Source organism: Loxodonta africana, chromosome 23 (assembly GCF_030014295.1).
Source record: "Loxodonta africana isolate mLoxAfr1 chromosome 23, mLoxAfr1.hap2, whole genome shotgun sequence".
Classification (NCBI taxonomy): Eukaryota; Metazoa; Chordata; class Mammalia; order Proboscidea; family Elephantidae; genus Loxodonta; species Loxodonta africana.
The window spans coordinates 67,000,066-67,017,919 of record NC_087364.1 but is presented as its reverse complement, the minus strand read 5'-3'; the positions used below and the strand labels follow the sequence as shown (position 1 = coordinate 67,017,919).

Below are 17,854 nucleotides of genomic sequence, written 5' to 3'. Positions count from 1 at the left end.
TGTCAGATAAGATCTGAAGGTGCCTTACGCTGAACCTTAAGATTGCAACTTGTTCCTCCACAAAAACTTGTGCACCTACTGTGTGTCCGGCTAGTGCTGAGGAGCCACTGGTGATGACAGTGGCCTTGAAGAGTACCTAGTACTTACCTGGGGCTGTGGGCTGGGCCAGTGATCCCCAAACATGAGGGAACACAGAATCATCGAGAGTATTTGTAAAAATGTAGATTGCTAGGCCTTGCCCCCAGAAATTCCTGTTCATTATGTCTAGGGTGGGACTAGAAATCTGCATTTCTAATGCACATGGTCCCTAGACAGCCACACCTTGAGAAATGTGGAAGAGGATTCATTAATCATCATGGTCAGGGAGTCCCTGAACCCCCAGAAATAGAAACAAAAATATGTATGCTTGCTTCCTAGGGAGTGAATCCATATTATCACAAGACTCTCAAAAACTGGTTAAGAACCACTGATCCTGTTCTGCCCTTTGTCTGATAGAGGAGGAAGCATTCCCAGGAATGTGAGTGACTTGCCTAAGTCCACAAAGCTGGAAGTCAGCAGAGTTGAGATTCCACTCCAGGCTTCCACTTTCCAAACCCCTCACTCTCTTCCCCAGGCCTGTGGGCTGTAGGGGCTGGAGAAGAAGAAAAGGAATTTAAGCACTTGGGGAGGGCAAAGTCATCAAAGGAGCACTCTCCCATATTTTGGCCCCCAGGTGCTGTAGGTCAGTAGAGTGGGGTTAGAATTAAGATGCTTCCCGAAAGGACCCAGTTATCTACCGGCATTACCACCCCAGGTCCTATCACCTGTGGAATCCTGTCTTCAAAGAAGACTTAAATCCAAGGCAGGGGGCGTGTGTCCTGTTGGATTCTTGTGAGGACTCCGCTGAGCTGTGGGGCTGTTCCAGGCTCCCCTGCCTGCATTCTTGTTTTCCACCTGTTTCCTCAGGCCAGTCTGGATCATGGCTCTCACCCCACCAATATGCTTGGGGCACATTTCCTCTGAGGCCCTTCCGCCCAGGCCAGATGCCAGTCACTAACCCTGGCTGACCTGCTCCAATTTGGTATGTGTCTTGGCCTTCGTGCATCCTGGGGAGGAGGATCTGTGTGTTTTTACCTGCCTTGGTGGAGTGTCGTGGTTGATGGTGTGACTTCCATTGCATATCATTGGTGGCTCTGAGGATTTCCAAGTGTCCACTCCTGGCCAAGAGGAGCCACATGGGGAGAAGCCTTGGGGTCATCTAGTTTTGGCCCAATTCCAACAAACGGTGGTCTCAGCCTTTAACTTCATCAGCCTTGCTCATCTCCCTCTTCTGAACTAACAAATCCTCCATCTTGGCCTTTTGCCTCCCTTCTGTACTTTCTATCCTGTCCTGGTGACATGGACTGTTGAGTCCTGGGCCTACCTGGCCACCCTGTCCTACTGGTACAACCTATTTGAGGGCTTATCTTCATCTGTGTCCAAGCCCTCCTTCTGCAAGGTATCCACATGTGAAAGCTTGTCTAACACCTACCCCTCTTTGCCTTTACTTAGCGACCCTGTGACAGCTCTTCTTCAAATCTGGTTGGTTAGACCAGCTGTTCACCCCTTGTGCACTCTTACAGAATAAACAGATTTCGGTTATCTTTCTCAATGGATCATGACTCTCCCAATCATTACTGGTTCTCTCATCCTTGTTTCCTGCTCTGCTTTCCAAGTCCCTTTCTCTTCTCTCTCTGTCTCTTTTTTAATCCTCCCCCTAGGTTTAGGCTTTTCATGGCCCTTTCTGGCATTGATTTGCCTGACAGCAGTACTCAGGAATTAAAAAGCTCCTGAGCCTTTTGCGTTGACTAATGGCATCTTTGTTTTGGATCCAGGTTTTGGAGGCAGGTGTGACATCTGCCTCATCCCAGAGAGGCTGGACAATAGGATCTGTCCCGAAGAACTTGCTGAAGGCAGAGGAAAGAAGTCGGCTCTATAATTTTCCTAACACCCTCTCAAATCCGTGGATGACAGCCCCGACACCTTGCCTTTTTAACAGACAAGCAAACAAGCACAGAAAGCCTAGGAGACTTGCCCCAGGCTGTGAATTAACTCAGCGCAGAGGTGGAAATGAACATAGAGCCCTCAGATTGGAAGTTGTCCAGACGTGGAGCAGGACCACTGAACGGCAGCCCCAACCAGAGAGGCTACACAGTGTACCCTTGGCAGCTACTGGAAAGTTGTATGAGATTTTCCTGATGCTGCTCTATCCTTGAAGAAGCTACACAGAGAATTCCTTGTTAGGATTAGTCATTTTCTCTGTTGCCTGTGACTGAGGCTGTTTCTCACGTCCTGCCTCTGGTTTCGCTTGTCGCAAGGATTTCATGTGAAGGGCGGGACATTTCCCTCACTGCCCCCCTTCCTAACCGGAGCCTGCAATTGGAACCAATGAAAGCGAAGTACCTCATCCACTCAGTGACTAAGAACTGAGTATTTAAGAAGTTGCAGGAATAGGCTGAGAACTGCTTTTCCTTTCTCCTCGGACGGGTGCACTGTCATCTGATTTGGGACATTGCTGAGCTGAAGACTGAAAGCAGGGGAAAACCCCGTCCTCTCCTTGCGATCACCATGTGCTACGGCAGATGCGCGCGCTGCGTCGGACAGTTTCTGGTGGGGCCCTCTCTCCTCTGCATCGCAGCTAATATTTTGCTTTACTTTCCCAATGGGGAATCAAAGTACGCTTCTGAAAACCACCTCAGCCGCTTCGTGTGGTTCTTCTCTGGGATTGTCGGAGGGGGAATCCTGGTGAGTCACTAAGAATTCCTACAACCGTAAAAAGTTCTCTCCTGTTAACTAGGTGTTTTCATGGCCAGTCTTCTGTGAGTCAGAGTCCCAAATCCAGTGATTTGGGCTCTGTCCTTTTGCAAGCAGATTATACAAAAGTTGGGACAGGTATATTGTATTCATGGTTTGGATGTTGTTTTACAAAATCTTTCAACTAAAAGGGAACTGCGTTTTTGCTACACTTACTTTACAGCTAGGAAACAGACATTCGCTTTTAAATCAGATTTGAGAGATTATAGACTTTCTAGTACTGGACTGGGTATGGTTTTTTTTTTTTTTTTTTTTTGGTTTTTGTTTTCTGTTTTGTTTCGTTTTTTGCTCTGGGGAGCAGGGAGAGATGGGCTGGTTCTCTGTCTAGATCCACAGAATTTTCAATCCCAATTCTCTACTGTTTATTCTCAGGCATCTGTGATAGAAAAAACAAACTGTGAGCGCACTGCTCTTTAGACCCAACCGTCCGTTTTTTCCTTTATGTAACCCTGGGGGGTGGTGTCTAGGAAAAACCCTACAGTTAGTAGCAGACCCGTGTCTGCAACTAATGGTGGAATGTGTTGTTTTCCAAGGTTTGTTTTTAATTGAACTGAGAGGAGTTTGCCTGCCAACCAGTGAGCTGAAAGTATTAGCTCCAACCACAGCCTGGAAAGAATGTGGGTGGACTTGAGTTTGCTAGTTTAAAATGCCTGGATTGAGAAATTTTAAAAGGAATTTTTATGGAATGGCCAATGCCAGGCAAGATTTTTTTTTCTTAGTCTAGTAAAGAATATTAAAACATCCACGCCCAATGCCCAAATCATGACGGGGCAAACCTGCCTCAAATTTCAACATTACCATCACGTTACTATAATCATCTGTCCTGAAATAACATCGCCCTTGTCTAAGAGTCTTTTGATTTCAAAGTATTTTCATACCTCTGTTACTTTAAAGAGCTATGTTGTGAAGCTAAAACCAGGCAACTCTATCTTAAAAGAAGCCGTTCGCGTTTATCATGTGGAGCCTTCATCGCTCTCCCATTTACAAAAAAAAAAAAAGTCTCAGTTACTGTAATAGGGATTTGTTGGTCTCTTCTATGTTTCACAAGAAACAAAATCAGGTTTGAAGAGACAGGATTTAATATTTCCATAACAGAGTTTGCATCTGGGAATATGTTATGAACTTTTCCAGAATAAACCAATTTAGTTCATTATTTTACCCCTCTTATTCTCCACCCTCACCCTAAAGAATGCTTGGAAAACAAGTGGGTATTGCCTTGAGAGTTTTTGTTTTGTTTTGTTTTCTCTCATCAGAGTTTTATATCCTTGAGAGACTTGGTTAATCTAACCCAATGCTAGTCAACACTGTAGAAAGAAATATATTTAGCACAAGATGCTTAGCCTGACCCGTATGGATTTGGGGAAGGAAAGTGACTTTAATTTGCTCATTTCCTGACCAGATGTTGCTGCCAGCATCTGTCTTCATCAGCCTGGAGGAGGAAGACTGCTGTGGGTGCTGTGGCTACCACAACTGCGGCAAGAGATGTGCGGTAGGTCTTCTGCCCTGATGGAGGACATGGGTCCTCTGACGCAGCCTGACACTCTGTGGGTCATTGCTGTGTTTCTGCCTTCCCCAGATGCTTTCCTCTGTACTGGCCGCCATCGTTGGAATTGCAGGATCTGGCTACTGCATCATCGTGGCAGCCCTGGGCTTAGCAGAGGGACCACTGTGTCTCGATTCCTCCAACCAGTGGAACTACACCTTTGCCGGCACTGAGGGAGGGTACGTAATTATTCCCTATGAAGCCAGGCCACAGTTCTTATCCACTACATGCCTATAGTGGCAACCCATCAGACCAAAAAAGGCATCCAACAGTCCATTCATCCACTCACTCAACCAGTGTTTACTAGGACTGACTCTTGCCAGGCCCGGTGTAGGCAATGGGTGCCCATAGATGGATGTCCAAACTGCCACCTGGAGCAGCTCGGGCCAAGCACCACTCTAAGTAATTTAATGGGTTCACTGAGCCAGTTCACGTAATAACCTAACAGATCACTTCCACTGTGACTCCTATCTTACAGATGAGGAAACGGAGGCACAGAGGGATCAAGGAAGTAACTTATCCAAGGTCTCTTTGCTAGGAAGTAGCGGTCAGGATTTGAACGCAGGCAGTCTGGCTGTTGAGTGTGAGCTCATAACCACTACACTCTGCCAGAACATTTGGCTAATTAAAACTAATATATTTTACTATTTCATAAGAAAATACTATGGAAGGCTGACATAATATGGATGGCGACTGTATGAAATTAACTAAACCTCCAGGGAAAATCAGGCTCCTACATACACGCTCACATTCAAAACACAAACTATGTACAACGCACCCCTGATTTGAAATGATTGGGCTATATCAGAGACAAGTTATTTATTCATAACTCTAAAACCAGGGTAATTTTGAAAAGATTCCACTGTTTTTTGCTAATACTTATTTCTTATCAGTTACTGAGAAAAGAACAGAAATAGTTAGGCTGATAGAAACTGGTGTACACGGTGATACATGAATAGCATCCTTCATTGGACTGGAGTTGATTTGGGGTTTACCTTTCCTTATTCAGCTTTTTAAAATCAAATTTCAAAAGTTTTAGTTTTGGGATTCATGAGTAAAGATCATATGAACGTAAATCACCCTTATGTTATCAAGAGTTTCGGTCACTCATGAACTGTAGAGCAGAGAGTGGGACCTTAAGATCATGAACTTTGGAAGCAGAGAGACCTGGGTTTAAGTCCCAGCTCTGCACTTAGTCTCTGGGTAACCAGGGAAGAATGAACTGATCTCTCTGCATCTCAGTTATTTCATTTGTCAAATAAGATGAATGCCAGGTGCCAGGAGGATTAATGAGAAAATTATGCAAGATGCTCACTACAAAGCCTGGCACATAAGCACCGCTGTGGATCAAGCTGTTAATATTATCTACTAACTTATGACAAACACAAGCCAAACAGGAGTCTCTGAAGGAAAAACAGATACTTATAGGAGTTTGAAATTTTGATGTTCAAAATTGTTATCCATCTTGATTCATCCATCCTTGTTTAGAACATACCAAACATACTAGTAGAAAATCGTTACTCATGCGTGCACAAGCATACAAAATCCCCATGCAAACCCACTTCTAAAAAGAGGTCTGATTGATGCATCTGGAACCCAGGGAGAAGTTTTTGTTTTAGCATTGTTTGATCATAGACCCCTCCCATGAGCCATTCCAGCTTCTGTAAGAAAACTGCTTCTCTGTCATCCCTCTTTTTATCCTGACCAGGGATTTCATCATGATGAATGACGAAACAGTCAGAAGCTGCTGATGAGTTACTCAATAGCCAAATGCCACCAGAGACTTTTTTTGACATTGTAACCCGAAAATACAGATTTTTGTTCCTCCGACATGCAGAAAGACAGAGCCAAAAAGACAGGTTTTTTTTGCTTTTTTTTTTTTTTTAAATCAACAAATTGAATTTCTGGTTGGCTCAATGAGCCATTCCAAAGTGAAGTCTGAAATTCCAAACCCCTTTGTTCTGCTGCAGTTGGAAGAAGTGATAAGGAGAGAAGTCTATCAGTACTCTGTGGAATTACGTCAATCCTTGATTTTCCCACGTGATTTTGTTGAGAATCCAAATAGCCTATGATGTAGCAAAGGCTGCAATTCTAGGCGGGTCATCAGGGAGAGAACTTCTCAGACTTTTTAGAAGAGTATCTGGGTATCTAGAAAATATATATAAGATTTCTCTAAGATTTAGCAAAGTCATTTCAAATTGTTACTTATCATTTAATCACTTTTGAGTACCTCCTATGTGCCAGATACTCAGATACTTTCTAGGGGCTGGATATACAATGATGAATAGGCCTGGTTCCTACATTCACAGAGTTCAGATTATGGAATCAAGAGACATATAAGCAGATTTTTTTTTTTAATTGTACTTTAGATGAAGGTTTACAGAACAAACCAGCTTCTCATTAAACAGTAAGTACACATATTGTTTTATGACTTTGGCCAACAACCCCACGATATGTCAGCATTCTCTCTTCTCGGCCCTGGGTTCCCCATTACCAGTCCTCCAGTCCTTGCCGCTGGGCTGGTGTGCCCCTCCTTCCCAGTCTCGCTTTGCTTCATGGGTATATCCAATCCCAGGCTACATAAGGAGGTATTTTCCAAGGACTAGGTTTTTACGTGAGGTACCCTTCCTCTGTCGGCCCGTTTCACACTATTTTTGCTACCAGAGTACCTGTAGCATTGAGATAGTCTATTACTTGTCTATTCCTTTACATGCTAAGCTCTTCCAGAACTGAACTTGTGCACCGTTCACCATTCTATCCCCAGCCCTAGTTCAGTGTCTGTGTCACACTGAGTACTTAGTAACCTTCACCGAACGCATGAATGCAACATGCAACATGCTACTGTAGACACATGGGCATAGCATTATGAAAGTAAAGAAGAGGTATCAGATTAGACAGTTTGATTTCATCTCTGTGCTTCATTCTGCAAATTAATTCATTCCTTAAAACCAAAAAAAAAAAAGTCTCAATGAAAAGCTCTTGCATATTAAATCTCCAAGCGTGCCAGAATTTGGATAATTTTCAGGTGGAATTAATGAGTTTTAATAGAATGATCCGAATTTGTCTTTTCAAGTTCATAAAAACTAATACGAAGCGGTTGTATCTTCCAAATAGATATTCATGGAACTTTGGTTACAAAGTTCTGTCTGTCACAAAGATAAACATTTAAGCAACAATAAACTTGCGGCCAAAACCAAACCCGTTGCTGTTGAGTCGATTCCGACTCATAGCGACCGTATAGCATGGAGTAGAATTGCCCCATAGAGTTTCCAAGGAGCAGCTGGTGGATTCAAACTGCCGACCTTTTGGTTGGAGAGGGGTAAAAAAAAAAATATCACCTATAGCTCCACTACCTGAACACACGGATTATTTTCATTTTTCCAAATCTGCTGTTAGTTCACATCTACATACATACATGAATTTTACTTAGCCAGAAAAAAAAAAAATTTTTTTTTTTTTTTGCATAGCGTGAATACAATTTTGCATTTTTTGTTTAACAGTAACTCATACGTATCTCTTAGGGAATATGAATGCCATTACAAGGAGAGGATTTCTAACCACAGAAACCTTGACTAAGAGTCAAAAGTTAGGTTTTAATTTTATCTTTATCTTTGTGACAAGATCTGAGCTAAATTTCCCATTTTGTAGAAGGACTCAGATTGGAAAAATCTGATACAGGATGCTGAAATAATTCCTTTCTGTTTTCCTGTACAAATAAATATCATACAAAAAGTAGCTTATGTGACATGCCGCTGGCTATGGTCACGTGTCAGAAGTTCTTCTTTTATCCACAGGTACCTTCTGGATAGCTCCACATGGTCCCAGTGCGTTGAGCCCAAGCACATTGTGAAATGGAACGTAACTCTGTTTTCTATCCTCCTGGCTCTTGGTGGTATTGAATTCATCTTGTGTCTCATTCAAGTAATAAATGGAGTGCTTGGAGGCATATGTGGCTATCACTGCTCTCACCAGCAGGTAAGAACCCTGGTATATCCAGTTACCATAATGTACCACTGCTTTCATGAGAGAAAAAAAGGCAGAACCAAACACTGCTTATCTTAGTTATCTAGCGCTGCCATAATAGAAATACTGAAAATGGATGGTTTTAACAAACAAATTTATTTTCTCAGGGTTTAAGAGGCTAAAATTCAGAACTCAGAGTGCCAGCTCTAGGGGAAAGTTTTATCCCTCTATTGGCTCTGAAGGAAGGTCCTTGTCTCTTTGAGCTTCTGCTCCTGTGGGATCTTCATGTAAAGTGGCCTCTGTCTTCCCCCATCTCTGCTTTGCATCCTTGTTTAACCTCTTTTATATCGCAAAAGAGATTGACTCAAGATACACCTTACACTAATCCTGCCTCATTAACGTAACAACAACAACACATTCCCAAATAGGATTATAACCACAGGTATAAAGATTAAGATTTATAACACAGATTTTTTGATGGACATAATTCAACACATAACATTCTACTCTTTGGCCCCCCAAAATTCACGTCTTTGCCACGTGGAAAACACATTAACCCCATCACATCATCCCAAGTCTAAAATCTCATCTTCTGAATTGTCTAAGTGAAATATGGGTGAGACTTTTGGGCCCAGTGGTTAAGAACTTGGCTTCTAACCAAAAGGTCAGCAGTTTGAATCCACCAGCCACTACTTGGAAACCTTATGGGGCTGTTCTACTCTGTCCTGTAGGGTCGCTATGAGTCGCAGTGGACTTAACAACAATGGGGCAATGGTTTAAGGCATATTCCATCCTGGGACAAAATTTCTCTTCATCTGTGAACCTGTGAGATCTAGGCTAAAAGCTATCTGTTTCCAAAGTAAGATGATGGAAAAGGCACAAGGTAGACATGTCCATTATAAATGGAAGAAATTGGAGGTAAAGAAGGGATAACAGGCACTAAGCAAGTCCAAAACCCAGCAGAAAAATTTACATTAGCTCTCAAGGCTTGAAAATAATCCTGTGTTCTCCGACACCATCTAGGCAATGGCACTGCCCTCCAGACTCTGGGTGTTGGTCGCCATCTCTGAATTCTAGGTGGAGGCCCTTCAGCCCTGGGCTTCAGCTCCACCTTCCAGGCCCACTGGGATGGAAACTCTGCTCCCTCGGCTTTGGGTAGTCCCGTTCTCCTAGCCCGTCTGAGTGACGATTCCACCCCCTTTGCCCCAGCAGGCCCCTTTTTTTTCTGTCACTTGGGCATGACAGCTCCACTCTTTCAGCTTTGGGCAGCATTCTCATCCTCTTGGCTGAACTGAATGACAGCCCCACAGTCCAGAACCGAGTTAGTGAAGATCTGATTCTTTGAAAACTAGGAGGCCATGGCCCCACCCTTTGAGGCAGCTCTGTTTTCCATGCTCCTTCCCACAGTTCTGCTGACCTCTGAGCTGCTCCACGTCTTTTTCTTTTCTTGGAGGGCAACAGATGTAGCTCCTTTAGCCTGTTTTCCTGCCTATAGAATTCCAAGAGGCACACAGAGATCTCTCCTTCTGTTCTTTCTCTGTCCCCTTCATCTAAGCTGATGGGTTTCCTCTATAGTAGTTGGTTAGATCCATTAGTCACAGGCTTAATCTCTTTAACAAAAGATCGTGTAGTCACAGGCTTGGTGAACATTCTAGGACACACGTTCTTAGTTTATACAACAGAATTTTCCAAATTTGTAAGTTTTGTTTTCATTTTGAACAGTTCATTTATAATTCCATCTCTTTCCTCTCACATTTTACAATAAGTGGCAAGGAGAAACCATGTAGCCTCCTTAATATCTTGCTTAGAAATCTCAGCTAAATATCCAAGTTCATCACTTACAAGCTCTGCCTTCCACCACACATATGAACATAATTCAGACAAATTATTTGCCACTGCGTGAAATGCATCACCCTTCTTCCATTGCCAAGCACATGTTCGTCATTGTCTTTTAAAGCCTCACCAGAACATTGAGCATTCACATTCCTATCAACATTCTGTTGCTTGCACCAAATGTATTCTCTAAGACAATAGGGACTTTCTGTATGGCTCTCCTCACTTCCTTCTGAGCCCTCCCCAGAGTTGCCTTTGATGTCTGTACTTCTACCAATGATCTCTTCGAGGCAATCTAGCCACCTTAAAACTCTTCCAGCCTCTACCCCTTACCCAATTCCAAAACCACTTCCACACTAGAGCAGCAACCGCACTCCCAGTACTAAATTCTGTCTTAGTTATCTAGTGCTGCTTTAACAGAAATACCACAAGTGGATGGCTTTAACAAGGAAAAATTTATTTCCTCACAGTTTAGGAGGCTAGAAGTCCAAACGAGGGTTCTGGCCCTAGGGGGAGGTTTTGTCTCTCTGTTGGCTCTGGAGGAAGGTCCTTGTCTTTTTGAGATTCTGCTTCTGGGCAATCTTCATGTGGTGTGGCATCTATCTTCCCCCATCTCTGCTTTGCTTGCTTATTTAATCTCTTTTATATCTCAAAAGAGATTGATTCAAGGTATACACTACACTAATCCTGCCTCATTAACATAACAAAGAAAACCCATCCTCCTTGGGCATAGAGTTTAGGATTTACAACACTAATTTTGGGGGGACACAATTCAATCCGTAACACTAGTCAGCAGACTGGCATTTATTGCTACATAGTCTTGGAAAGGCATCTATAACGTTCCATTTTACTCTCAGCAATAAGTTTTGTTGAGTCTCACAGGCACTGAGTTATCTTGGTTCTTCCTAGTTGGCTCTGTGTCACAGAATCACATCACCTGTAGACACAGTGCCTTCTTTAGGATCTAATCCATTACCATTTCATTACCCCTGCTCTGGCTGTGGAGACACAAAGATGTCCTTTCTTCACGTGTTCTTATGCTTCTTATTACAGGTATGTGTCTCTTAAAGTCCATGATACATTCTGTGAAATAGGACGTTGAGTGAACATCATATTATATACAGGAGAGAGGCATGTAAGATGGTCACTGACCTGGCCTGGAACCCACACTGCCACTGCTGTGCCAAGGGACTGCAAAAAACTTTGGCTCCACTGCCATCAGTCTCTGAGAGCCATGTCCAGCCCCCCCCATCCAGTGCCCTTACCATCCAGCCACCTGCCTCCAGGCACACCATTGGCTCCCTTCCCTTCCTTCCTCCCTGCCTGCCTTCCCAGAACCCCCAATAGGCATTAAACTCTTTCAGTCCCACCTGCCTCTTCTCCACCTCCTTCTCTGCCTGTGCTTCATCCCCTGGCTGCCTTTCCTGTTCCTCCTCCCACCACCGCCTCCATAGCCCAGACCCCTTGGTGGTCACATGCTCTCAAGGAGCATCTCCCTTAGCAGCTCCAGTGGCATCTGCACAGCCCCTGCAGGCAGCCCTGGATGGGCACGAGTTCCCCCACCCCTTGCCGCCCAAGGGCCAGGCTGACGTGGGACCACAGAGCTAGTGAGAGACAGATAGGATCTACCTATAAAAAAACCTGTTGCTGTCCAGTTTATTCTGACCCTTAGCGACCCTGTAAGACAAAGTAGAACTGCTCTATAGGGTTTCCAAGGAGCATCTGGTAGATTCGAATTGCCGACCTTTCAGTTACAGTACTTAGCAAAGTACCTCCGCTGCATCCCATTCTCTGGTTGGAATTTCTGAACTCTCTTATAACCTTGGAAATCCTGGTAGCATAGTGGTTGCGTTCGGCCACTAACCAAAAGGTCCACAGTTCAAATCCACCAGGTGCTCCTCGGAAACCCTGTAGGGTCTCTATGAGTAGAAATCAACTCAATGGCAACGAGTTTGGTTTGGTTTGGTTTATTATAACCTTATGGGACCACGGATGTATATGTGGTCAGATGTTGCCTGAATGGACATTATGCGGCACATACCTGTAGTATATTCAAATAACAGCCAATATTTATTGCACCCGGCCGTGCTCTAAAACTGTTTGGTGAGTTAGCTCCTTTAAGCTTCACCACAACTCTAAAAAGCAAATATTATTCCCACTGAGCCCATTTTCCAGATGAGATTGTGGCTTAGAGAGATTAAGCAATATGTCTAAACTCACTAGCTGGGAAGGCTTCAACTCCTGGGCCATTACATGCCTACCCCGCTGTTAAACTGCCTGTGACTCTTGGTTTCGTTGGACTTTCTACAATTCCTTCCTAATAAGGTGCCACAGAAATGCCTCAACAGCTAATCAGGGAGAATGACTGGTAGTCTTTGAATAACAGCTCATAAAAAAGCCTTTCACTGTGAAAGAAAACCAGGAAGCACTTGTTTCCTGGGGATATGATTGAGGAGAGAAGTATGCATTTAATAGCAGGGAAAGTTCTTGTTTCTATATTCTCCTGAGAAAACAGATATTATTGAATTGATGGAAGTCCAGCTTTGGTCTAAATTTTTTGCTGTTCTCTGTCTGATTCTGTGAAACAAGATTAGGTAAACAGAAATTTCTTTAATTTACGTTTTTCTGACTTTATTCCCTTGGCTCAAGGTCTCATCTCTTAATTTTCTTCTAAAATAAGACAAAACCGAATGAAAACTAAAAGACTTTGCTACCATGAAAATTTTTACTGTAAATAAATGACAGCTTTCTATAATTTCTGAGGGGAAGGGAAGAGAAAAATCTAGTTTTCCTTGTCAGGCAAGTACACTAGGATTAATCATTTCTTTGGAACCCTGCCAAATTTCCAAGAAAACCACACAATGAGAAAACTTCAATATGAAGTTTTTCCAGGGACTAGGTGAGAAGCGGGTCCCTGTATGGTCCAAATGGTTAGCTCACTCAGCTGCTAACCAAAAGATTAGAGATTGGAGTCCCCCCACAGGTGTGTGGGAAGAAAAACCTGGTGATCTATGTCTAAAAAAATCACCTGTTGAAAGGCCAGTGGAGCACAGCTCTACTCTGACACACATGGTCAGAACTGAGTCCGCCGCATCTGGTTTTTTTTGTTTGTTTGTTTTGTTTTGGGGAGGATCAGAGAAGCATCCTCTCAGAATTACTTTTTTAACCTGTATATCTAGCTTTGAATTTCATACAAAGCAGCATTTTAGCCAGGTGAAGACACACTGGACTTCAGCACTGGTGCATTTTGGGGACAGGCATAAAATGTCAATGACCAAAATTGCTGAAGTGATTTGGCAGTTAGTGACACTCGCCTCTGAGTGGGGAGCAAATGACCCCTGCAGGTTTTCCATCGGAGTCACTGCAGGGTTGGCGTCTTCCTGACACTGCCTGTTACCTTTGTTTATTATAAGACAAAAGGTGCCTTCAAAGGGCGGAGATTTTAGGGTAGAAGGAGTTGAGTCCATAGCTTGGTAACATTTAATTTGAAAGGTTATCCCCCTGAACACACTCTTGCAAACCTCCCTTGGCATCATCTTTTAAATGCCTGGGATCACAAACCCATCACAAAAACACACTTCAAAGCCAGCCCAGCATGAGTAGTGGCCCTTTTCTGCAGCTTTTCCTTCCGCAGGACAGCAGGTCTGGTTTGTTTAAAAAACATTCTGTAAGCCTAGCCTAAGCCCCACGTTTTGTTGACCAAAACTCTGCTGGAGCTGAGATCGTTCTACTCTATGTTTGCTTAAAACAGGAATTTAAAGGACTGAAATGTCATCTTTGTTTGTTTATCCTGATGGTAATTTAATGAGTATTTATTTCCCTTTTTTTTTTTAACAGCAATATGACTGCTAAAAGAACCACCTCAAGACAGAGCCACAACCTTCATTTCATTGTAATTTATATATCTTTCTTGTATTGATTTGTAAAACTTTGTATTAGTGTATCATACCCTGCATACTCGTAGAAATGTGTGTGAAGTCTGGCGTCTTCACATTATGTCAGCATTTGAACTTAGCAAACGAACGTTTATTTTTTCAAGGAGTGGGAAAAAATTAACCATACCCTGGAGGTCGTCAACACCAGGCTGAGCGAAGGTTCTCCGCAAATCTGAAATAAGCTCTGGCCTGAAGTCATATTTTGGAGAAAAACTACAGGGATAAAACTCACATTCCGATTACCCATGTATATATATGTTCATGTGTTTTTTTAAGTTATAGCTTTCTAGTTGCTTTTTTTTAAGACCAAGAATTTTTTTTTTTTTTTTTTTGGAAAAGATGTTTTTTCACTGTTTATGTGGTATATCCCATTTGTATGTCTGCAAATCTTTAATGAAGATGCCTTTGAAATACGGCATGTACTTGTGAGAGCCAGATTCTTGCACAGAGTGGGAGACCTGGTCGTTGAAAAAGCTCCAAGCCAAACGAACGAGTCAAAACATGCAGAGCTGCTGGGGGTTGTAGGTACCACCAGGTCCTGCATGTTTTCCTAACACGTGGAAAACTTTCTGTTCTTTAAAGACAAGTTCTGAGGATCACATACTTATTTAAAAAGAGAAAGGCCTGGGTAATTGCACAGGAAGATGGGAAATGGAGTAAAGCAGTTGATCAGCATCCTGGGAAATATGGGCGGGAAAGGGGCAGCCACAGGAGGGAGGGGACCAATCATGAAAGAAACCTCCCGAACATCTTGCTTGTTTAAATACAAAATAAAATAAAGCATTCTCTCTAGTTTTTTGTTTACTTTTCATCGTCTTTGCAGTACCTCCTTTTTCTTTTCTTCTTCTTTTTTTTTTAATCCTTCAGCTTGTCCTGCCTCTATTGCTAGAATTAAGATTAAGATTTCATCCCTGCCTTCTGGCTTTTTTATTCCGTAACTTTCCCTCCCTCATCCTCTCCCCTGTCTTCTCCTTTCCTTTGCTACCCATGAATTGTCACTGTGGCCCCAGGCCCTGAGTTCGTCACTCTGTAGGGTATCTTTCCTTACTGCCAAGCGCTCCAGACATCAGGCTTCTGGAGAAGGTAACACACTTTCTCTCTAGATAGTTACATCTATTGTACAATTAGGCTCTTTCAAGTGACTGGATCCCCTGTCCTGTTGGGAATTATCTACAAAAATTGTCTGCTTTTGGTGTTCATTGGCCCAGGCAAGAGACAAGCACGGTAATAAAGAGGCCGGTACAAACGATTAACATGCTCAACTGCTAACTGAAAGGCAATTCCGGTCTACCAAGAGGCACCTCAGAGGAAAAGCCTGGCGATCTATTTCCAAAAAATCAGCCATTGAAAACCCTGTGGAGCACAGTTCTGCTCTGATACTCATGGGGTCGCCATGAGTTGGAGTCAATTCCAAAGAGACCAACTGGCTGCTACCCTGTGCAAGGTGCCTTAGCGTGGTTTTCTGACTAAAGAGTTCTAAACTTCTTTGTTCAGTGGTTCCATTGGCAGATCTGATGCCTATGATGGATGCCTTCTCAGAATAATGTTTACAAATGCATAAAATAAAGTGCATAGGATTACAGTCTTAACTAACATATGAAAATATTTTGTCAAAATGTATTTTTAAATTATACCATAGTTGTCTTGTCAGCCCCAGCACACCAACATGTGTAGAGAGGAAGACGTCAATCATGTGAGATCTAGCAGTGGACCTAAGAACTACTGTGCTTTTGAAATACTGTTTCAGTTGAGGTATTTTCAGATATGTGCAACAACTTTAATGTGACGTGAAAATATATGCTGTTTTTATAAGTGGTAATTTGGTGAAGGGTAAGACAATACACAGTTCTGGGGAAGTCAGCACAACTTGACCAAAGTAACATCATGGAAGCTCCATAGACACATTCTAACTCTCTGAGGGACCAAATTACTGGGCTGAGGCCTGGGGACCATGGTCTCGGGGGGACATCCAGCTCAACTGGCCTGACACAGTTTATAAAGAAAATGTTCTATATCCTACTTTGGTGAGTAGCGTCTGGGGTCTTAAAAGCCTGTGAGTGGCCATCTAAGATACTCCACTGGTCCCACCTCATCTGAAGCAATGGAGAATGAGGAAAACCAAAGACATGAGGGAAAGATTAGTCCAGAGGATTAACAGACCACAACTACCACAGCCTCTACCAGACTGAATCCAGCATGACTAGATGGTGCCTGGCTACCACAGCCAACTGCTCTGATAGGGATCACGATAGAGGGTCTCATACAGAGCTGAAGAAAAATGTAGAACAAAATTCTAACTCACAAAAAAAGACCAGGCTAACTTGTCTGACAAAGACTGGCGAAACTGCAATAGGATGTCCCCGGGCACCGTTTTAACTCGGTACTGAAATCACTCGAGGTTCATCCTTCAGCCAGAGATTAGACAGGCCCATAAAATAAAACAAGACTAAATGGGCATACCGGCTCAGGGACAGGGACGAGAAGGCAGGAGGGGACAGGAAAACTGGTAACAGGGGACCAAAATCTGAGAGGGGAAGAATGTTGACGTGTCGTGGGGTTGGCAACCAATGTCACAAAACAATATGTGTATTAATTGTTTAATGAGAAACTAGTTTGCTCTGTAAACCTTCATCTAATGTACAATTAAAAAAAAAAGAAATAAGAATTTTAACACAATGTGGGGAAGAATGTAACCAATGTCACTGACCATTATGTCTAGAAACTGTGGAATGGGAGCAGGTTTTCCTGTGTATATTTTCACCAAAAATTAAATAAAATTAAAAAAAAAATCTATGCTATTTTTTTTATTATTGATCAAGGTCATAGGTATTGTTGATACCACCATGGTTTGTTGTATATAATTGTATTTAAAGGAAATATTATGCTTTGGTTAAAAATAAACAAGAAACCAAACCCGTTGTCGTCGAGTTGATTCCGTAGGGGTTAGTAAAAATAATGACCAATTTTTTCCCATCAAAATCCTTTCTCCTCCCAGAAATCTATCCATGGGCCTCTTGGGAGTTCTTCGGCCCCAGGTTAAGAACCCCTACAACAGAAAGTTCAAAAAAAAAAAAAAGATGTAATGGAAGGTTAGTCTTAAAAAAAAAAAAAAACCCTTTTTTCCTAAATCTGTCCTTAAAGGAAATAGCAATAATAATTATTAACCATTACAGAAATAATGTTGTTGTTAGCTGCCATCAAGTGAACTCAGACTGGTAGAGACCTTATGTACAACAGAATGAAATATTGCCCAGTCCTTCATATTTACACAACTCCCATCACTGAGGCCATTGTCAATCCATCTCTCTGAGGGTCTCTCTTGCCTTTACTGGCCTCTACTTTACCAAACATGATGGCCTCCTCCAGCAATTGATCCCTCCTGATGACGTGTTCAAAGCTAGTGTCATGGATTGAACAGTGTTCCCCAAAATATGTGTATCAATTTGGCTAGGCCATGATTTCCGGTATTGTGTGATTGTTCACCATATTGCCATCCGATGCGATTTTTCCTGTGTGTTATAAATCCTGTCTCTATGATGTTGATGAGATGGGATTAGTGGCAGTTATGTTAATGAGGCAGGACTCAATCTACAAGATTAGATTGTGTTTTAAGGCAATCTCTTTTGAGACATAAAAGAGAGAAGTGAGCAGAGAAACAGGAGGACCTCATACCACCATGAAACAAGAGTCAGGAGAATAGTACATCCTTTGGTCCCGGGTTCCCTAAGCTGAGAAGCTGCTCAACCTG

General features: G+C 42.7%; 1 protein-coding gene across 1 annotated transcript; it reads left to right on the top strand.

Annotated features, from left to right (window-relative positions):
• The first annotated feature begins 2,459 nt into the window (after positions 1 to 2,459).
• On the top strand, positions 2,460 to 14,898 carry TM4SF1 (transmembrane 4 L six family member 1). The gene is made up of 5 exons (XM_010595959.3): positions 2,460 to 2,763; positions 4,232 to 4,321; positions 4,409 to 4,554; positions 8,170 to 8,350; positions 14,009 to 14,898. Exons 1-5 carry the CDS (start codon positions 2,587 to 2,589, stop codon positions 14,021 to 14,023), a joined length of 609 nt encoding a protein of 202 aa, XP_010594261.1. The 5' UTR covers positions 2,460 to 2,586; the 3' UTR covers positions 14,024 to 14,898.
• The last annotated feature ends 2,956 nt before the right edge of the window (positions 14,899 to 17,854 follow it).

Bases quoted from the DNA above. Each gene is read 5' to 3' on its own strand.
- TM4SF1 (XM_010595959.3), top strand. From the start codon at position 2,587: ATGTGCTACGGCAGATGCGCGCGCTGCGTCGGACAGTTTCTGGTGGGG. The intron at 2,764-4,231 runs GTGAGTCACTAA...TTTCCTGACCAG, and splicing joins TTGTCGGAGGGGGAATCCTG to ATGTTGCTGCCAGCATCTGT. The intron at 4,322-4,408 runs GTAGGTCTTCTG...TGCCTTCCCCAG, and splicing joins ACTGCGGCAAGAGATGTGCG to ATGCTTTCCTCTGTACTGGC.